The sequence below is a fragment of the Vombatus ursinus genome, unplaced genomic scaffold (assembly GCF_900497805.2).
Source record: "Vombatus ursinus unplaced genomic scaffold, bare-nosed wombat genome assembly UNPS02014770.1, whole genome shotgun sequence".
Classification (NCBI taxonomy): Eukaryota; Metazoa; Chordata; class Mammalia; order Diprotodontia; family Vombatidae; genus Vombatus; species Vombatus ursinus.
The window spans coordinates 39,585,385-39,607,191 of record NW_020954548.1 but is presented as its reverse complement, the minus strand read 5'-3'; the positions used below and the strand labels follow the sequence as shown (position 1 = coordinate 39,607,191).

Genomic DNA, 21,807 nt, shown 5'->3' with positions numbered 1-21,807 from the left:
ATCTGCCATCTAGCTCTCTGTGAAGGCAGTAGCACGCCAGTCCAGGTTGGTGTCAGAGAACGCGCGCTGGTTTGAAGCCGTCTGAGATCATATCCTGTCACCATTCCCACCAGTGTGACTTAACCTCTCTGGGTCTTCATCTCTAAATGTCGAAAGTTGAGTTAAATGGTCTCTCGGTTCCCTTGGAGCTCTAAGGCTAGAAGCCCATGTTAAGGATTGACTGGTGTTTTCTTAGTCACTATGTATGAGAGGGCAGGATGAACAAATCTGTGGTCATGGTGTTTTGTTTTTTGTTTTTTCCCCCTAACCCTCACCCCAGCCAGGGAGAGAGAGGGTAAAATGTTAATAATAGCCTTGGGGTTGAAAGCATCCGCTAGTCTACCAAGTTTTATAGTAAGAGGTGGCATTGAGCGTATGTAACTTAAAGAAATATACTGTAGTCCTGAGGGCTGAAACTATCGATATTGCCCATTTTTATTCTGAGCATAGTTTTGCCCCAAACCTTAGGGTCTCTGGTTCAGAAGGGTCTTTATTTCCACTGCATTAAGCACTATGCTTCACACGTGGTAGACACTTAATAAATGTTACTATTTGCTCCTTAAGAAACAGAAAAGGTTGTAATGAGTCTTTATTGATGGCTCTGTTCTTAAGGGTACTTAAGAACAAGGGCTGTTGCCTTTGTACTGAGCCATTAGCCATTTGGGGCCTTCTAGAGACAAGGGCTTTCTCAGAATCTAATGATCCAAAAGGGCCCAGCATGAGAGACAGTGTACCTGGCACTGACCCTTAAAACTGAAACTGAAAACAGTCCCTGAAGTCCATTTGGTATAAGGAGCAGTTTCTTTCCAATCCCTGAAGAAGCTTTAAAGGCTTCTTTAGAAGAGATGAGGCTTAGGAAATGTTTGGGAAGGGCAGGTGCCTGTGTCTGCTCACACATACACACTCACTTGGATGTATGTGTCACTGTTTGAGATGAGAAACTCTTTAGCTCCTACAGACCCCAAAGGGAGTCTGGAAAGTCTGAGAGAGAGAGAGAGATTTCCTTGCAGTATTGAAAAAATAAATGATGAAAACAGATTTGAAGGTTTGCTTTTCAGTGCCAAGTTCCTCCTAGTGTGTTGGCGATAAGGGACAGTGAGATTTAAGAAAAATCAAACAATGTTACCGTCCCCTGAATGAGACCAAATCCAGTTTCCAAACTACTGTGATTTCTTTAGCTGGCAATTGACCTCAAATGCATCCCCTCAAGGGCAGTTCTCTTAATAGCTAGCATTTATGTATACCTAACATTTCTATAGCACTTTAAGATTTGCAAAATGCTTTCTAAATACCTCATTTTATGTGCATACCCTTTGACCCAGCAATAGTACTTCTAGGGCTATATCCCAGAGAGATCATACAAATGGGAAAAGGACCCACATGTACAAAAAAATTTATAGCAGCTCTTTTTGTGGTGGCAAAGAATTGGAAATTGAGAGGATGCCCATCAATTGGGGAATGGCTGAACAAGTTGTGGTATATGAATGGAATGGAATACTATTGTGCTATAAGAAATGATGAGCAGGCTGACGTCAGAAAAACCTAGAAAGACTTGTATGGACTGATGCTGAGTGAAGTGAGCAGAACCAGGAGAACGATGTACACATAACAGCCACATTGTGCGATGACTAATAGTGATAGGCTTAACCCTTCTCAGCAATACAAGCATCTAAGACATCTCCAAAGGCCTCATGATGGAAAATGCTATCCACATCCAAAGAAAGAACTATGGGGTTTGAATACAGATTGAAGCATACTATTTGCTATTTTTTTTTCTTCTGCTGTGTTTTGTTTCCTCCTTCTGCTGGTTCCTCCTATTGGTTCTGATTCTTACCTACAACATCACTTTTGTGAAGATATGTTTAATAGGAATATATATGTATAGCCTATATCAGATTGCATGCTGTCTTGGGGAGGGAAGGGGAGAAAAATTTAAAACTCAGAAGCTTATGGAAGTGATTGTTGATAATTCAAAATAAATTAATTAAAAATGTAATAAATAAATATCTCATTTTATCCTCACAGCAACCCTGTGAGGTGGGTGCTATTGTTGCCCTCATTTATAGATGGGGAAACTGAGGCATACAGAGATTAAGTGACTTGCTTGCCTAGAGTCATACAGCTGGTAAGTGTCTGAGATCAGATCTGAACTCAGGCCTTCTTGATTCCAGGCCCCAAGCTCTCTCCACTGTACCACCAGCTTTGGATACTCCTCCATATATGTTGTCTTCCCCTAATAGGATGTGAGCTCCTTGAATATGGGGATTGTCTGGTTTTTTTTTTTTTTTTTTGGTTTTTTTTTTGGACAACATATATGGAGGAGCAGTGGCCAGGGAAGGGAGTTTTAATCTTGGAGAGTCACAGAGATGGTGAGTTCATTTATTCATATGACAGAGTCATAATACTATTGATTTAATTACTGTTTCCAGAGCAAGAAGTGGAAAGGGTGGGGAGTGGCAAGATGGTACATATGTGGTGATGGGTCAGTTCTGGATGGCTGAATGGGATAAGAAGATAAAATGTGGGCTAGTATCCCAAGCCAGCCCCGAGATACAGTTGGCTGAAAGGACTAGCTCACATTTTGCACCAGTCATCTGGGTTAGAACTCCAGAGATGAATGAACCACTTCCCTAGGGACTGGGGACACGGACTCTGGAGAGTCAGGGTGTTGTGTTCTAGGTCCGCGTTAAGGATGCTGGTCTAGATAGGGAGGTTCAGAGCAGCAGAGACATGCACGTGGTGGGGTGGCCTGGGTGGGTGGGAGGCCGAAGTACATAGTCTCTGTCTTCAAATATCTGAAAAGTTATCATAATAGCCCGTGTGTTTATCACCCTCTATGGATTACAATTCAGGTTAGCAAGGCAGGGAGAAGTGGGGGGTGGGGGAGAAAAATAAGTACATGTTACTGAAAAGAACATTTTACTGAGTGCCTTTACTCAGTGTTTTTACGTGCCCAGGACTTTGCTCTGTAGTGAGGACATAAGAACAAATAGAATAACTCTTGCCCTCGGGGAGCTTCCCTCTGCTCCTCAGTAAATGCAGAGTGACCTGAGGAGGGAGAGAGCTCTAATCCCTTGAAGGATCTGAGAAGCGAGCAGGTGGTATCTGACCTGATCTTGAAGAAAGTGAGGAGAGGTGGGCAAGAAGTGGATGCTGGAGATGGGGACAGCCCCACAAAGTGGCCTAAATATTTGATATCTTTTTCCAGAAAGATAAGACTTGCTCTGCTTTTCCCGAAGAACAGAACTAGAGTAGAACAAGAAACAGTTTTCTGCTTGATAGGAGGAAGAACTTAGAGGGATATCCAAAAATAGACTGGCCTGCCTCGGAAGGAGAATAGTAAATTCCCTGTGTCTGGAGGTATTCAAACAGAGGCCAGATGACGACTTTCAGGAGACATTTTAGACAGGCTTCCTTATTTGGTTGAGACAACCTCTCATGTCGTCTTACAACTCTTTAAGATTCGATGATGTTAAGGAAGTTTTTGAGCGTATCTAGTTTTATAGCAAACTTTTTTTTTCTCCCTTGAGGACAGAACAAGCGAACAGGTTTAAATTGCGGTAGTGTAGGATTTTGATTTAAACATTAGAAACATTGTTATGAAGAGGCAAACACCAGAATATATTCCTAAGGAAGGTTGTGGTGATTCCAGAAAATGTTCAGGGCAGACAGTTTGCTTGAGGAGACATTTTGAGTGAGCTTTTACCCTAAGTTGACCAGATCGCCTAGGTGACCTCCCAAGTCTGAATTTTCTTTCATCCCTTTCCCCGTTCCATGTCTTCAGGTGCTTTGACTATGTTCTGTGCACTAAAGGTTGAAGAGGCAGATTAAGCGAGAGTAGGTAGAGTTCAGACCTAGCTTCCCAGGGCAAGCAAAGCCTCTTTAAGCCCAGAATCTTATACTTTTCTCTGCCTCTTCCTGTAGAGCAGTCATCATGCCTGCTGTAGCTTCGCTCCCTTCTGGATGAGGGAAGACTCAGCAAAGCTGGGAGCGTTATTCTAACTTTATGAATCAGCTTTCACCAGGGAGCAGCCCCAACCCCTGTCATCTCAGAAAGCTCTCTTTGAAGAACGTCAGGCAGCAAAGGAAAGAATGTCCTCAGAGTCAGGGTTGGTAGCTGCTGGAGCCAAAGACCAAAGGAAAGTATGTAAGTGCCTTTGCAAATCTATACAAAACAAGAATGAATTTCATCTCTTTTAAGTATGGCCTTGCTAGGAGACCAATGATGTGAAATTACTTAAAAAGGTCCTTCTAGGGATTTTGAATCTGTGACCCTTACCTCCGAGTTCTTTGAGGTAGAAGCTTCCTTGGAAGCCGGAAGATTAGGGAACAAATGGGTAGGATGGAGTGAGGCCCAGGGATGCCTTCTTCCTTGTCAGTAGGAAGCAGTCTATTGCTGGAGTCCCCTAGCTCAGGCTAGGAAAATAGGATGTGACCTTAACAATTGTTATCCCCTAGTAGGCTGTTGACTGTGGCTAGTCTAGCCTGTGTTGAAGCTATTGGTCAAGCCACAGGAAATGAAATTATTTCCGTAGTGACAGATTTGGAAATTTTCATTTGGATTTTATGCAGAAATATCGTCTTCTTTTTTCTCCCTGCCATTTGATTTCAGGCTCCCATCTTTGTACTGATCACCCCTTGAGTCATACATTGCAGCTGCAAAGAGAACTCATCTTCATCTGATCACCTGTGTCCAGATTCTCAATTTCTGGCATATGATATTGTGGCATAAAGGATAGAGAGCTGGCCTTGAGGCCAAGAAATCCAAGGTTCAGTCATACCTCTGGCAACTACTGGCCGTGTGACCCAAACAAATCATTTATCCGCTCAGTGCCCTTTTAAGGTATAGTTTGCAGAGAAGTTGCTGGCCTACACTGGGAGTTTCCTTGTCACTAAAATCACAGGTCCCATTCCTGTCCCCGTCCCCATCCTATACTTCTCTTTCTTCAGGCCTCCCATTTGGTCCTTAGCATTGAGGAGCAGGCGTGAATGAAAGTAAGGTGAAATAAGCCAGGGAAAATAGGTTGTGCCAGATTGTAAATGGCTTTGAAAACCAAACAGAGGGCTTTTGCATTTTATCCTGGAGGAAGAAAAGAGTCACTGAAGCTTCTTAAGGATATGGGGAAATTAGAAAGAGGGAAAAGCAGGAAATTAGGTTAGTTTTGGACATGTTGCAATGACTATGGAAGATCAATTGAAGAAATCCATCAGGCATTTGGAGATCTGGGACTAAGGTTTGGGAGAAACTGTGGGAGGATAGACAGACAGATAGATCTGGCAATCACTTGCGTAGAGATGATAGGTGAACCCATGATGATAGTTGAAGCTAATGAGATCACTAGTAGTGTTATAAAACCCCAGGAAGAAGAGAGTATCTAGGGGAAGGAGGTAGTCAGCAGTATCAGATGCTTCAGGAAGGTCAAGAAGGATGAGGACTGAGAAGAGATCATTGGATTTGGCAATTAAGGGATCATTTTTAACCTTGGAGGGAGCAAATTTGGTTGCATGGTGTAGGAAGACATTGCAAGGAGTTGAGAAGTTTGTGGAAGGTGAGAAAGTGAAGGTAATAAGTGTAGACTCTTGTTTCCAGAAGGTCTGTTCAAGAGAATGGTCCTATAAGGCATCTTCTGCTCCAGCCCCATTGCTGCTGCCTTCTCCCCATTTCTTGCATTGTCTAAGGAAGGAGAGGTCTTTAGGACAGTAGTTTAAAGAGATGGTAAGAACACGTGGATTTATGTATTTTTTTTTTAAGGATGAAGGAGATTAGAGTATGTGTGTAAGCATCAGGGAAGGAGCCAGTGGATGAGGAGAGACTGAAAATTAATGAGGAAGTAGATGATTGATTGAAGTTGTCTGTGCGCGCTTGTCAGCTGAGGGAGGAGCAGCAGGGATAAAGAAGCAGGGGGTAGCGTGGAGGACTTGGTATTTGCAAAGAGAAGGCTCACTTTTTCCTCTGAGCTTGAAGCAAAGGAGGAGAGAATGAGAGTTGATATAGAAGTGATTTGAATTGTAGAGTTAAAGAGAAACGTGATCTTCAGACACATGGCTTCAATATTTTCAGGGAAATGTAAGACCTATGGGAGAGGCAGGGAGAGGGAGTGGTTTAAGTAGATTGGGAGAAAAGAGTATCAAGAACAAATGCTGAATATCAAAGTCTTTTTCTACCAGTATTCCCTCTATGAAATGGAGATGTGACTTCTCCACACATAAGGAAAATTACAGTTTAGGGCAAGGCCTGCTGGAAGGCCTCCAAGATTACTTTGTACCAGAGATAAGAATTTAACAAGTATCAAAGTAGCCACCCCCTGAGTCTTTGCAAGGGGAAAAATACTAAACTACCACTGCTAACTCTATGTGTAACTTCAGGCAAGTCATTTAATGTTTCTGCATCTTGTTCCCCATCTGAAAAATAGAAATAATATTTGCAGTATGGTTATGCTTAGATGGAATTTTGGATATGACACTGCTTTGGAAAGTATAAAGCTGTATAAATACAAGTGATTATTATTTTGAACCGTACCACAGCCATTTTTTGATTCAAAGTTTTTATTGACTGCTTCTCAGGTGGTAAGTCCTGGCAACCTCCTCAGGACATCAAGCAGCTCTGAGCTGGGAAGCCTGCTTCCTCTCTGTCCCACCTCCCCTTCCCCCCCCACTATCCCAGGGCAGAGATGATGCCTAAACAATGGAGGAAATGTATTCAAGATGTTGTTTGTGACAGGGGCTGCTTTGTTTTCCAGGGCATGACTGCTAGTGTCAGGTCTTCCTTGGGATTCTGGTACCCAATCCTGCCAGCCCCTGAGTGTAGTTGTGTTTGGACTTTGTTTTTTTTTTCTTCTCAGAACAAAGTGAACTTTGTGGATGACAGCTTTCCCCCTGGTCCTCAGTCTGTGGGCTTCCCTGAAGGGGACAGTGTCCAGCAGCGGGTAAAGCAGTGGTTACGACCTCATGAAATCAACTGTAGCATTTTCAAGGACCAGACAGTCGGATGGTCAGTGTTCCGGACACCTCGGCCCTCCGACATCCTGCAGGGGCTCCTAGGGAACTGTTGGTAAGGGATCATGTTACCAGATGGTCCTTGGCATTGGAAAGGGATACTAGTGCTACTGTTCCCACCACTCAAGGCAAAACAGATCTTTCTTACCACATTAGCCTCAAGGTTGGTCAGGGTTTGTGATCCTGTGAGATGAATTATCAAGTGGTAAAGAAGCCAGGAAATTAAGATAGCTTTTGCTGGGAATCTGGAATCTCCCATGCTGGCAGTGATCTTCCTGCTGGTACTCCAGAGTGAGGGATTCACTTCTGCTACATTGCAATGAAGAAGATTAAGTCACACTCACCAGTAATCTGACTCCTGCCCAGCTCACCCAGCCACACACTCCCATTAGGAGGAGCCAGCTTCGTAGGGCCTTAGTCTTGAAGTAGTGTGGGATAAAAAGCACTTGGGAGACCTGGCTTCTAGTTCTGGCTCTGGGACCGTAGCAAGTTATTTGCTCACTCTAGGCCACAGTTTCCCTCTATAAAGTGAGGGGAATTGGATGATCTTGAACATCTCTTCTGCTTCTGGCACGTTAGGAGTCTGCAAGCTGCGGGGTGCTCTTCCTGGAGCCGGTTGTCCTCTCACCCCTAAAGACTTGCTTGAAAAAGACCCAGAGACGCTGCCTTGGTCTGGAATGACTGTGGCCCTAGAGGCTGTGTTTAGTTCCACATCCTCTGGAGTTCAGTTGGCTCTGAAGAGGAAGGGGTTCTTAACCTGTGGTCTATGAACCTAAGGGGTCTGTGGAAAGTAGATTTCAGAGGGTCCCTGAATTTGGTTGGGAAAACAATGACATCTTTATTTCTACTAACCTCTAACTGAAATTTAGCACTTCAATTAAAAATATCTTTTAAAAAATCTTATTCTAAGTAGAGGTCCTCCATAGGTTTCACCAGGCAACCAAAGGGGTCCATGATGCAAGATTAAGAACTCCCAGACTAGGGAGTGAAAGAGGAGATGCTGTAGTTTGATCTGAAGAGTCCAGGGCCTCCTTGCCACCTTCTTCTCCATAACCTACCCACTTAGACACTGGGGAGGGGGTATGTGCCTGAGGCTGGAATAGTCAGGGCTCTGCATCTATTCTGAGGGACAAGGGAGTGGGCTGGACAGGGTGTGGTGGCTCAGGGGTGATCTGGCTTGAGCCATCCCCTTTTGACAGGTTTCTCAGTGCCCTGGCAGTGTTGGCTGAGCGCCCAGAGCTGGTGGAGCGGGTGATGATCACCCGTACTCTCTGTCCAGAAGGGGCATACCAGGTTCGGCTATGCAAGGATGGCACATGGACCACAGTGCTGGTTGATGATATGCTGCCCTGTGACGAGTGTGGGTACCTTCTCTTCTCTCAGGTCAGTGCTCCCTCCTTTCCATTTCCTGCCAGGCCACTGGGCTTCTACAAGCAGAGAGGGCTTCAGAGGTCAAGATACTAAGCATAAAGAAACTCAAAGGGCCACCAACAGGGGCCTATCACTCACTGGGCAGGAGGTCGCAGGAAGGGCAGGTGAACTTAATCTTTTGAGGCAAGCAGTGGGAGTCTCATGGCTGCCCATTGGGGGTGGATTCTTTGGGGTTAGGGGAGCATGGTTGATAGAGGGGAAGCCAACACTTTGGCCCCTGCTCCGTTATTGAAGTGCCTTCACTCTCATCTTTCCATTCAGGCCCAGCGGAAACAGTTGTGGGTTGCTCTCATGGAGAAGGCTCTGGCCAAGCTGCATGGCTCGTACTTTGCCCTCCAAGCGGGGCGTGCCATCGAAGGCCTGGCCACACTCACTGGTGCCCCCTGCGAGAGTCTGATGCTGCAGGTCAGCTCCACTAACCCCCGGGAGGAGCCCATTGACACTGACCTCATCTGGGCCAAAATGCTGAGTTCTAAGGAGGCTGGGTAAGAGGAGGTGGGAGGGGCTGGGTCTCAGCAGTCAGAAAAGTTGGGAGGAGAGGAAAAGGGACACAGGACAGTAGGCCCTCCTTGACTCTGAAAAGCTAGAGTGACTACTCCCAAGATCTAGAAATCTGGACTTGACAGACATTTTATGAACCTTGGCAAGATACCCCTTGGACCTAGGGTTTTTTGGGTTTTGTTTTGTTTTTGTTTTTTTGAGGAGAGTTACTTTGCTTTGTGTTCTTAACACATTAATGATATTTTTCCAACTACACTGAAGAAACAGGTCCAGGGGAAGTTTTAGAAAGAGCCAGTAGTACATACCCAGGAGTCAAAATGAGGGTTTCCCCAGCTGGAAGATCATCCTCCCATCTGAGGGTGGGCTTGACAAAGCCCCTAGACTGGAGGTGGGGGGTGGGGTGGGGAACTGGCATTGCTTTAAAACCATTGATGGTGCCCCCCAAGTGGACAGAGGTCAGGTACCTCACTGGAGACTATGAGACTGAGGCTTTGCCAGGGCAGCACGAAGGACACAGACTGATGCCATGAAGGGATGGGATCAACAGGAAGGAATAGACATCTTCCCCCATTCAAGAGGCTTCTCTTCCACGGAGCAGCGGGGATTTGTGGTCTTTATGCCCACTCCAGCCTGTGAAACCTCAAGACAAAATGCAGAAAGTTTGCAAAAAGGGAAGAGCAGAGTCAAACATTCCCCTCAGCACAGAGGGGCTGCCCTGGGGCAGCCATCCACCCATTGTAGGAAGCACCTAATTTGTCAGGCAGTTGAGACACTTGGATTGAATTTAGTTCCTTTCCCTCCTGGTGATATATAGGGAGTTAGTTCTTCTCTCCCTCAGGGCCTCAGTTCTGCCATCTGCAAAGTGTTGAGGGGAGCAGTCTCTGACTCCTTGCTTGAGGAGTCCTGGGAGGCTGCAGCCCTTCCTGCTGCCTAGGAAAGAGTTGGAGACTGGATTTCTGATCCTCCCTGTAATGTTTCCTGTGTGAGCCAGAACAAATTACACAGCTTCTCCAGCATTTGACTTTCTTTGGCTATAAAATGAAGAGGAACTAGCGAAGGCCTTCAGAGACGGATATTTGTACCAGTCCACACAGAGCCAGGGAGAACGGTCCACAGGGCTTGTTTTACTTGAGTACCACCACTGTTGCTGTTTGCCGCTTTCTTGCTTTGTGCCCTTCCCAAACAGGCTTGGACTTGGAATTGTGTAGCCCTGGGAAGTGTCCTGGGCATGAAACTAGTTTCATGGCTACAATATAATTAGTGCTACCTGCCGGACTGGGGATGAGGGACCTGAACAGAGATGACTCTCTGGGAATCTATGGGGACCACCTCTTCGTCCCAGGGTTGGAGCCTATATAAAAGGACTCCTGAGAGTTCTCCTGCCTCTAAGTCTGGAGGTTGGCAGTCTCCATTCTGGAAACTCTATGGGGGTTAACAGTAAATCTTAGAAAACCGTCTGAGAGGGTTGGGAAAATGCCAGCTCTTATCATGCCCAGCCTATCTTGTAGAGGTTAGAGGAGTGTGTATTAAATATCTAGGTTGCCTTTTTGGAACTTGTGCCCCTATCCGTAGACCACTGAGTACTATCTCAGTGTTGAGATTACCTGTACAAATGGCTATATCTTATGGAACAGTACAGCCTCAGGAGGCCTTCTTTTTGGTGCCTTCTAGGTTTGAAGGAAGGTAGAACAACTCCTACTTTTGGGATGAGAGAGCACTTGGTCTAAGGGCCTGCAGTCCCACCTATTCCCCAAAATGCTGCAATGGGGCAGTGGACTTGGCACTCTCAGCTGCCCTGTCCTGGCTGAATCTGGCACTGCCCCGTCAGCATGGGCTGTGCTGTGTCCTTGCTTATAGGTTCCTTATGGGTGCTTCTTGCGGAGGGGGTAACATGAAGGTAGATGATGCAGCCTACGAGAGCATGGGACTCCGCCCCCGCCATGCCTACTCCATTCTGGATGTCCGAGATGTCCAAGGCTTCAGGTGAGCACATCAGGGGACCCTGACCCTGCCTCATGAGGAAAGAAATGGCAAAAACCCACGAGCCTAAGTCTCCAGAGGGTGCCTGAAGGGGCTAGAGTTTCTGGGGTACTGAAGGCCTCCTGAATTCCATCACCAAGCAGCAGGGAGGGAGAGAGGAGCTCACTATCCAAACTGTTCTGAAGACCAGAGGGTACAAATGTGCTCTCTGAAATAGCTTGTCTCTAGAGCACAGGACTTTAATAACTGATGACAGCTTCTTGAGACCTGCTGCCAGGGGGTGAGTGTCTCAGGTGGCTAACAGTTCAGCAGCCTTCATCTGTCACACTCTGCTTGCTACAGGCTTCTCCGACTTCGGAACCCTTGGGGACGATTCTCCTGGAATGGCAGCTGGTCAGATGAATGGCCTCACTGGCCTGGGCACCTGCGCCATGATCTGATGCCCCATGGCAGCAGTGAGGGGGTCTTCTGGATGGAGTACAGTGACTTCATGAGGTAAATGAGTGGCTGGGATAGAGGAAATGTATGGCAGACTGAGCTGGATGACACGAAGGTGCCATAGAGCTTGGGAATCGTTACCTTGAGAATAGGTGAGCAAATCTCCATTACTTGTGAACTGGACTGAACACTCAGCAGCTGCAGCTTTGGGCGAGACTTGAACTGCCATTCAGGATGGGCATGGCTACCAGTCTTCCTATTTGCCCAATGAAAATAACACTTCCTGTCCTTTTCCTTCTGCCTGCCCTCAGAGCCTTGTGAAGGAGTGAATACCCAGAGAGCTTATTAGAGCCCTTTGTGAAAGGTTGGCTGGTGCAGAGGACGCCAGAGAATGGATGTACCCTCTCCGAAGGCTGTCCTTAGGTGAATTCGGACTGGGAGCGGCACCTCACCGGATAATTTGGGGACATTGGTCTCCGTGGGGCATCTCCCAGTCAGAGCAGCAGGTCCAAGGCTCCCTGCCTCATATCCCTTTGGAGTTTTGTGAATTCCGTGGGCCCATGCTGTTTACTCTGAGAGTTCATCTTCGCACAGCATACTGGTGCTAATACAAATGTTGAGTTGCTGAGAGCAATTCCTCCCTCCAAGAGAGTTAAGTAAGGTCATCAGTGCCACAGGGCGAACCAGGCAAGCCACGGTAGCCCCTATTTCTTTTGGGCAAAAGCTGATAGCTGGAGTGGGAAGTCCAGGCGTTTAAGGTCTGGGACAAAGAAGGGAGTAGTGGGCCTTCTGGGGGTGGGAGAGGGTCAGAGGACTTAATCTGTGTGGAAGGCTGGGTGCTTGCTAGCCAAAGGCCAGTTCATAAGACTGGGTGGGGCCTGTTGGCACCCACACAGCAGTGATGTTGAAGGAGTGAGTTGAGACCCTGGATCCATTGGGGCCCGGCAGTAGATTCCAGATTGGAGTGACTGGATTATCATGTTTCCAGTTCATGGGATCTCTGACTCAATCAGACACGGGAGTGAAGAACGAGAGCTTCACATTCCCAGTGTGGGGAGAGGGGAACAAGGGACCATTAGGCTGCTTCTTGATCCATCCAAGTGAGGAGCTCTGTTTTCCCTGGGGTAGGAAAACATGGGCCTCTGAACTGCAGGCCACCTGATGGGTAAGTCTAGATAATGTATCAGGAGCACCTGGCAGAAGTTCTCCCCCTGCCCATCCCCCATGAGGCTTATCCCTGGGATCCTTGCACCACCTGGTGGGGAATGGCAGCGTCTGCAAGAGGCGAGAAAGATTTCTTGGGCACCCGTTCTCTACAGGAGCCTAGGCCTGGAGCTGGTGGGATGGCGAACAGACAGGAATGTGGCATAGCTCCTGCCTTCCTGCAGCTTGCAGTCTATTCCCCACCTTGGCATTTAATGTTTTTTACAGCCTGGTTTTAAGCTATCTTTCCAGACCTATTTCATATTGTTCTTGTCCATTTGTTCCGGATTCCAGGCAAAGTGTTCTACCTGCTGTTTCTTAAACCCTTAACATTCTGTCTCTAGCCCCCATGCCTGGGATGCACTCTTTCCTCTACCTCTTTTGATCCCTAAATTTCCTTAAAGGATCAGCTCCTGAGACCCCTCCTTTTCCTCATCTCCCAGTTATTGCCCTTCTCCCCATTACCTTGTGTTTACTTATCTGTGCAGGCTACAGATCCCATTATAAGCGTAAGCACCTCGAGGGCAAGAGCCGGTTTTCATTTTTGTTTGGAGAGCTCCAGGCCCTAGCATAGCGTCTGTACTTAATTAATGCTTATTGAAATAGATTAAGAGAGAGAGTTCTAGGCCTAGCTTCTTACCAATGCCCAGCAGGGTTAGATGCTTTTGAGAAGACAGGAGGGAAGAAAGGGACATGATCCCTTCCATGAGAAAGCTGAGAGCCTGCTTGGGGAGTGGAAGCAAAAGCATAGAAACAGAAATTAGCCTGACATATTCAAGAAGCAAGGCAGGCAATGGTGGGAGTGGGGAGGAGACAGAGAGAGAGAGAGAAGAGAAGAGAAGATAGGTTGGCTGGGTTGTGGAAGCTGGAGGGAAGAATTTTGCATCTGGAATCCCAAGACGTGAGGGAGTTTGAATTCTACCTCTGCCATTTCCTAAGTGCGTGACTGCAAGTGACTTGTTTTTCCGGTCTGAGTTGGACTGAATGGCTACCCAGGTTCCTACCAACTTTGAAATTCTGGGGGGATGGAGATTCTTATTCTTTTACTAGCAAGTCCCTTAACTTCCTCCTGCCTGTTTCTTCATCTGCAAAATCGAGGTTGGACTACCCAACTGACAGGGTTATGGAAGAAAAAGTGCTTTGTAAACCTTAAAATACTATACAAACGTGAATCAGGATAGGTGGGGAGGGCTTGGTTCTAAAGGGTCTTGAAAGCTAGGTTGAGGAATTTGCACTGGGAAAGCCATTGAATGTTTAAGTACAGTGAATAAGTGAGTGAATGAATGAAAAAGCATTTATTAAGTGTTTAGTATACACAAAGCATTGTGCCAAGCCCTGGGAGTACAAATTTAAAAAATGGGACAGTCCTGGCCCTCAAGAACCTTACTTTCCAATAGGAAGATACAACACATGTAAGAAAGTGCTATCCAAGAAGGGGTTTTTTGGTTTGGAAAATCATAAGAACACCTTTTGGAGCCTTTGGGGAATAGATTGACATGCTCTTTCTAGTAGAAAGAGCTGTATTGATTTGATTGCTTACAGAACTAGAAAGGGGATGGGGGAGGGGCGCAGGAACTGAAGGTATGCATGAGAAATTAAATTGGTAATGTGTGCAAGATTGATTGGAGACCTATTCACTAGCTAGGAGGCTGTTATTATCCTGGTGTGAAGTGAGAAAGACTTGGATTAGACTGGTAGCAGGTGGAATGGAAAAGAAAGGGCAAATCTAAGGCCTCAGTATTATGGGGGCTCCTGCTTCCCAGGAATAAGGGGCCTGGGATGGCATTGTCAAGAACCTCTAGGCTGCCCTCTCTCTCTTCAGACTTTCTGAAGAGCCTGAGCTGAGACTCCAAAGGGAAAAGAAACTCAGATGGGGAGCCTAGAACCCAGAGAAGTGAACTCTAGCCATCATCCCCATGGAGGAAAGGCCAAGGATCTTTGTGGTTTTACTGTCAACGCTGTACAGTGAGGTGTATGGTCAACAGAGTAGCCCCCAGATGATTTGGCCTTCTAATTTCACCCTCCTTCCTGCAGGTACTTTGATTCTGTTGATATTTGCAAGATCCACTCAGACTGGCATGAAGTACGGGTGCAGGGTATCTTCCCCAATAAGGCAAGCAGGCCTATCATGGTGACCTCCCTGACTGTGCTAGAACGAGCCACCCTGGAGTTTGCTCTCTTCCAGGAGGGGAGCAGGTAAGTGCCAGACCAGGTAGTGTGGAGATAGTTCAAGAGTCACCAGGGAACTGCTCTGGAGGTATTCTATACTCCTGCTTCTGTTAACACTACTTACCCCTCTCCAAGGTAGAGCTTAAGGGCAGGGTGACTATGGCCCCAGGCCACTTCCCACCCTTAATCCTATCTAGGCTCCATCCTCCCTTGGCCACGTGGTCCAGGTCCCTGGAATTCCATTACCTCATAGACTACTTGGCTACTCCTAGATCCCTCCCATAGTCTTTCTAAGGTCCATCTTGTCTCCATCAAGATGCTCAGATTCTTACAATCTAGCCACTGCTCAGATTCCTTAAGAGTCTGCCCAATATGACAGATGTTCTAATAAACCTTGTCTTTGTCTGGAAAAAAAAAAAGAGTAGGGTGAGGATATAGGAAAGTGGAAAGACTTCTGATCTTGGCCACCTTTGATTTGACTTTTGTATGAAAGTTTGGGAGATAAGAGTTAGTGTATCTAGGAAAACTTCAGAATAGGAGAGAATATTAAGAGTAGCCAGCAGACAGTAGAATGAGCTCTGCCCTGGGCTCCTGTGACATACTAAGATGCCTCCAAGGCACAGCAAACCCTGTTTGGTGAGGCATTCTGGGTGGATTTCTTCCTCAGGGTGGGTGACATCATTACAACCATCCCCACATGGTGACCATTTAGTCAGCCCCTAAGCCTGGGAGCATGGCATTCTCCCCAGGACAGAGGGGGTTTAGGATCCTGACCAGAGCCTCCCCTCCCCGTCCCGTTCCAGACGGTCAGACACTGTTGACAGCCATCTCCTGGACCTCTGCATCATGGTGTTCCGAGCAACCTTCAGCAGCGGGAATAAGCTGAGCCTGGGCCGACTGCTGGCCCACAGCAAACGGGCAGTGAAGAAGTTTGTGAACTGTGACGTGATGCTGGAGCCAGGGGAGTATGCCGTTGTGTGCTGTGCCTTCAACCACTGGAGCCCCGCCTCAACCGCTCAGGGTAAGGACTGGCTGTGTGCAGCTTCCCAACCCATCAGGAACAGCAGCTGCGCTTCGGACGTGACCTGGGCAGCCAGGGAGAGGGCACTGGCTGATGCAGGCGAGAGAACAGAGGAGACAAGACAAAAATTTGTCAGTCAGGGATACAGATGTAGTGACTGGGTGACCTTGGTCAAATTACTTAACTCACCTGGGACTCAGTTTTCTCTTTTGTAAAATAAAGTAGTTAGACCACTTGGTCTCATAAGGTCCCTTCTAGTTTGAAAATTCTGTGATTTTTGAGGAGGTTCCCATGGCTTTGAATCTAGCTATGCTTCTCACCAGCATTATGCCCTTGGGCAAATTATAGCCTCTTGAGTCCGTAAAACAAAAATCTTAACATTTTTGCTACCTCTCTTGCTCCATAAACGATAAAGTGCTATGTAAATGTGAGCTGAAATCATGGTGATATAATGAGCATCTCCTAGGTGTCCGATCCTATGTTGAATGCTATCTGAAGATTCAAAGGATGGTAAAAACCCATCTTAGCCCACAAAGGGGACCCTGGTTAGGCCAGGGGACATAGAATGTGTGAAAATATCTGCTGGTTCAAATAACAGAATTTTGAAACTGCCACATTGCCAGCCATCCTTATATCTATCTGCCTGGATCAAAGCCAAAGACCCAGAGCAGAACCTCTTAGCATAGACAGCCTTCCTCAAGGAAATGTAGGTGAGCTCCAGGGTCCTTTCTAAGCCTTAATCTGTGATTGGAGGTGGTTGAGATCAGGAGTTCTAGTTTTGTCTGAGAAGCCTGATAAGTGTCTAAGAAAGGTGTCCTCTGCAGTGTAGGATGGATTAGGCTCAAGGTCCCAGCTGGGATGGGCCAAGGTGGAAAGAAATCCTTTGGGAGAGTCTGTGATCTCTCTTTCTTTTTAGAGACACTATTCCCTTTGCTTCCCTTTTATTCCATCAGAGTAGGTGGACTTAGGGAATGGGGTCAAGGAGACCTTGTCCATGAGAACGGGATATATCCCCAGCAGTAGATGGGGAAGGTCTGCAGGGGATGGAGAAGCTGAAATGTCTGCCTGCACTCAGGCCTCTCCCATCACTGCTTTGCCCCTGCCCAGTTTCCAGCCCGACAGGAGGAGTAGGGCGCAGTGCCCCAGAACCTCCTGGGCACATATTGGCTATCTACAGCTCGAGACTGGTCATGGTGGAGCAGATTGAAGCCCAGCCCACCACTCTGGCCGACGCCATCATCCTCCTGACTGAGAACAAGGGCGAAAGGCATGAGGTAGGTGCTGGGTGCAGGGAGGGAAAGAGGAGGAGCTCCAGAGCTGGCCCAGGGCTGCCGGTCCTTCCCCCAGTTAATGGTGGACTTCCCTGCTTCTCTTCATGCTTCAGTAAGCCAGAGGACCAGCTCTGTCACAGGACCTCAGGGGGGTTGTCTGTGATGAGCACTGGGATGTGGATGGACTTGTTTCAGATCCAGGCTCTGCTCCCTCCGAGTGTGTCACTCCCTTCTTTGGACCTCAGTTTACTTATCTGGGGAGTTAGGAAGTTGGACAAGACGGTCCTTGCTTTCTCTGGTTCCTCTCTGGTTCTGCTCTCCTCGAATGCAGCTCTTCAGAAGGCCAGTAGAGGGCACCAGCTGAAAAGCTGTGGACTTGGGTGGTCCCTGCTGAGCCAGAGCTGTCCAGGCACCCCCTTCTTCCCATCAGAAAACTGCTCATCTGTCATTTGTTTGGGGATGGGGATGGGGATGGGGATGGGGCATAGGGAGGAAAGGAGGACTTACTGACATGGGAGAAATGCCATCCCCCTTCGCCCTAGGGCCGGGAGGGCATGACCTGCTACTACCTGACACACGGCTGGGCAGGCCTGATTGTGGTCGTAGAGAACCGTCATCCCAAGTCCTACCTGCACGTGCAATGTGACTGTACCGACAGCTTCAATGTAGTCTCCACCCGAGGCAGCCTCAAGACCCAGGACAGCGTCCCACCCCTGCACAGGTGAGGCCCTGCTGGCTGCCAGCGTCCTGTTAAACCTTGGCCCCTTCCCTGAACAGGAGCCCTCATGGGGAGAGAGATTGTGGATGATGACGAGGAGGGCGCTTTCCTGGCACGTGTCCTAGTATCCTCAGTGGGTTGCTTTTCATAGCCGCTCATCTTCAAAGCAACCTCTGGGCGGTGTCAGCCCCTGGTGCCAACATGACGAGGATGAGGGCAGGAATTTCCTCCGTTCTGTCTAGCTCCATCACCTGGTCCTTCTCCTTCAGGCAGGTGCTGGTGATCCTATCCCAGCTGGAGGGGAACGCCGGCTTCTCCATCACACACCGCCTGGCTCATCGAAAGGCTGCCCAGGCCTTCCTCAACGATTGGATGTCCACCAAAGGGACCCACAATCCTCTGCTCACACCTGAGGTTGCTGGGCTCCACGGTCCCCGGCCCCTATGACCCATGTTCTGCCCTTCTAGGGGCATCTCACTTTCCTCTCCCCATCCCAGCCTCTCCTCGCTTCATGCCTTCCCAGTTTGTTGAGGTTCTCAGCCCCTTCTGCTCTTCAGGGTAGCAGAACCCACCAATCTCCTGACCTCTCTCTGTGTTCCCGTTCCCTCACCCACAGCCACTCCCTCGTCTTCTTGATTACTCTAAGGGTTCTTCTGGAGTCTCTGCCTTGGAGCCAGCACACCTGAAGTGAAGTCCCATGCCCTGGGTCTTTCTTTCCTATTTCTGCCCTAGGGTGGATTGGGAAAGATCAGACTAACTGGGCTTGGGATTCCTATCACTTCCCCTCCCCCTAGTTGCATGCACTTTATGAGGGAGACTCGGAAGATGTAGGGGGCAGGGACTTAACAATGCTTGAACCTTAGAAATCTCAGGATCCCCACCCAAGGGACATAGTCCTGTAGCCTGAAGTGGGCATTACCAGCCTCCTGATTCTGACATCCTCCTGCTTATCGAGTGGAGAGCTGAAGGTGGCTGGCCCCAGCGGCGTGACGTGGTGGTGAGCCCTCATGGTCCAGGATCCAGCCGTGGCATCAGCTTCTGCAAAACAAAATACCTCTCACGAAGACTCTGCTTGTCTCCACTGTGGCCAGTCCCTGGGACGCTGCTGGAGATCCAGATAGGGGCAGAAAAGAGGGTATAAGGGTTGGGGATCAAGAGTGGGTTGGAGGAATATCCCTCCGAGCCCTTCTTCTAGTTTCTTCTATCATGGGAATTTGGGGGTCCTTCCCCTTGAAAATTTTAGCCAGGATTTCAAACCACAAAAACCAAAATAACTCTTGGGGGCAGGATTGGAGGCATTTCAGTGTTTATGGAAGGAAGGCTTCCAGTGGAGCTACCTGGCTCAGAGCTTTCAGGTCCAAGTTCACCTCTTCCTTCCTCTTCCCTGGTTCATCTCCTTTCAGGGATACAGCAGCCATCTCCTTCTTCCCACTTGCCAGCCTTACCCAGGTAATAGGGACCCAGTTTGAGGGACTAGGGTCCTGAAGGATCCTGGTTTTTCACATGCTCTGTGAGGAAGGTTTGTCAGCAGCTGAGCAGGAAGACAAGCTAGGCCCAGAACTGTGTTGTGGAGCTTTTAGTAAAACAGAACAAAATTATGTCTAAAGGAGATGGGAATAAAAATGGGGAGTCCAAAGGCCTGGATTTCAACAGAAGGTCCTCTCTCGCCTCTCCTCATGACCCCTTCCCCTCCCATTCCCACCAATGATACTATGCAACTCCTGGAGAGAGCAGTGCTAGGATAGAAGCCATGCCCTGAGGGTGGAGAGACAGGGCCTCCCTTCTGCTCCCACTTTCCCTGGGGTGGGAAGAGGCTGCAATGGCAGGGAATTTCACTTTGGCCCCTTTGTGGTAGTTTTAACTATTCTGTGTCCAGTGTGGCCTAGGATAGGAGTAGGAGGGAAAATGCCCATAGGATCCCTAAGTGGCCACCTTGCCAATGGCAGATCATTTTGTTTTTAATGAAATTCCTTCTCGAACCTTTAAGCAAACTCTTCTGCCTTGTGAGCTCAGGATGTTAGGGCTGACAAGTTTGTTCTGACCTCCTGGGGAAAGGGTTGGGATGGAGTGGGAGATCTGTCTCGTTTGGGGAGGAGACCAGTAGTCTCACTTCTCTTGCCCCAGAGGCTCTTGATGTGATGGATACCTGTTCAGTGTGGCCCTGGGAACTCAACTGGGATCAGTGAGTTCCAGCCCATCCCAGGCTTTCCCTCCCAGCCCCCAGCATTGGCTGCCCAGGCCTGCAGCCACTAGTGCCCGGCCTGTCTCCAACTCAGAACAACCTACCATCCCAGAGTATCAGGGCCATCATTGTCCTAACCCCCATTCTGGTTCCTAGAGGGTTTAGAGGGCTCTAGAAACCCATCTCCCTTTTAGAAACACAAAACAGATAGGGCCACCAGTCCCATGAGGTTTAAAGTTTTGTACTAAGTAAAACTAGCACTTGTGAAAACTAGGATCCCTCCCCTCCATGACTCCATAGGTGCTAAGTTTTTAAACCCAGGGCCCGCTCTGGGCATTGTACCCCAGCAGCAGGGGTAAGGGAAAGTCCAGTTTGAGTCATTGTTCCCACTTGGCTCTGGCTCCAACTGAGACCAGCCAGCCTGGCGTCCTGTTGGGCAGGGGCCTGATTTAGTGCCAGGCTCAACAAAGACTTCAGAATAATAATTCAGGTTTCAGAAAAGTACTAAATAGAAGCATGTCACAGTGTAGCATAGCTCCCAGCTTCACGCATTTGGATATCCCCCAGATCAAATCCCAATCCCATCTTCACCAGCTAGCCACTCCCAGCAGCCAATCCCAATGTCAGGTGGTTAGCCTGGTACACACGTTAGTCTCGTCCCCAGCATCCATTTTGCAGAGGGCCTCTTGCTATCATTAGGTTGCCAAAATCCTCTTTCATATATTCAAGCCCCAGCTCTTTTCGGAAGCGCAGGGTGAAAATCCAGCCTCTGGGGTGGGAGTGGGGATAGAGCCTCAGACTCGGGGCCCAGGTGGTTGGTAGTGCCCCAGCAATTGCTTTCCCCACCACCCTCCCTATTCCTGTCCCCCCCCAGATGTACCCTTTCCCTCCAGCATTCCCTGTGCCCCCAGTACCAGAGTGGGGTGCAGCAGTGGGATGTTGAATTCTTTGGTGTCTGTTTTGTGAATGTCTGAGCCCGGGCTCCCTGCAGGAGGGAAGAATGGGAAGGAAGCTCACCAATCCCAGGTGCTCCTGCCCCCGGCCCTCCCGCAGGACCCCACCTCTGCACTGCCTCATCAGACCTGCTGCCCCCGTCCCCTGGCAGCGGGGAGCCAAGCTCATCCAACCCTTTGTTTCTGTGGTTCCCTTTTTTTAAAAAAAATCTGTCAAAAATACCTAAAACACTATAATCTGCCCTTCCTTTTCTCCTTTTTATTTCCTTTTATTCTGTCTGAGCTGTGAATATTTTTAACCCTGTAAATACTGTCCAGCTCTTATGAAACATAGGCTATTTTGTCAATTGTAAATCAGAACTGTAATCCCTGTATGATACGAATTCTCCATGGGTGGTTTTCAGACTCAGGCTCCAATGGACCAAATAAAAAGTTTTGTTTTTTAATGAACTTCCGGAGTCCACTCTTGTCTTCACCCCCACCCCAACTCCAGGTTTCCTCCTAACACTAGCTCTGGACAGAACAGCCTGTGTGGTGAGAAGGAAAGAGACAAGAGTTGCTCAGAGCTCTCCTGTAGCCCATTTCTGCCTGGGATATCTCAGCCCCTTGGAGAAAGCTCCCTGAGGCAGGCCTCCTGCTCTGGAGATTGGACCTAAGAACCTCTCACATCACAGCCAGGGCCTCTGGGTACCCTCGTGGCCTGAACTGGGAATCAGCACGACTGGCTTTGAGTCCCACCTGTGACACTGGCCGTATGACCCTGGGCGAGTCTCAGTCTTTCTCAGTCTCGGTTTTCTCACTCGGGGTATTTCTCAGGGTTCCAGTGAGATAACGTATGTAAAACACTGCGATCCTTGGAGCACTCCATAAATGTCAGTGGTGATTATCATCACTGGCCTGGCCTC

At 48.2% G+C, this 21,807-nt stretch overlaps 1 protein-coding gene across 7 annotated transcripts in view; it reads left to right on the top strand.

Annotated features, from left to right (window-relative positions):
- CAPN15 (calpain 15) overlaps positions 1–21,352 on the top strand; it is a 99,040-nt gene extending 77,688 nt beyond the window's left edge. For 6 of the 7 annotated variants that reach the window (XM_027862907.1, XM_027862908.1, XM_027862905.1 and 3 more), the window contains 10 exons: positions 6,882–7,090; positions 8,235–8,418; positions 8,728–8,951; positions 10,825–10,950; positions 11,290–11,442; positions 14,623–14,784; positions 15,561–15,778; positions 16,886–17,052; positions 17,592–17,770; positions 18,037–21,352. In XM_027862907.1, coding sequence (XP_027718708.1) covers positions 6,882–7,090; positions 8,235–8,418; positions 8,728–8,951; positions 10,825–10,950; positions 11,290–11,442; positions 14,623–14,784; positions 15,561–15,778; positions 16,886–17,052; positions 17,592–17,770; positions 18,037–18,214 — 1,800 coding nt within the window. In that variant the 3' untranslated portion in view covers positions 18,215–21,352. Of the gene's footprint in view, positions 1–6,881; positions 7,091–8,234; positions 8,419–8,727; positions 8,952–10,824; positions 10,951–11,289; positions 11,443–14,622; positions 14,785–15,560; positions 15,779–16,885; positions 17,053–17,591; positions 17,771–18,036 lie in introns of those variants that run through there. The other variant, XM_027862910.1, reaches the window with a different exon arrangement.
- The last annotated feature ends 455 nt before the right edge of the window (positions 21,353–21,807 follow it).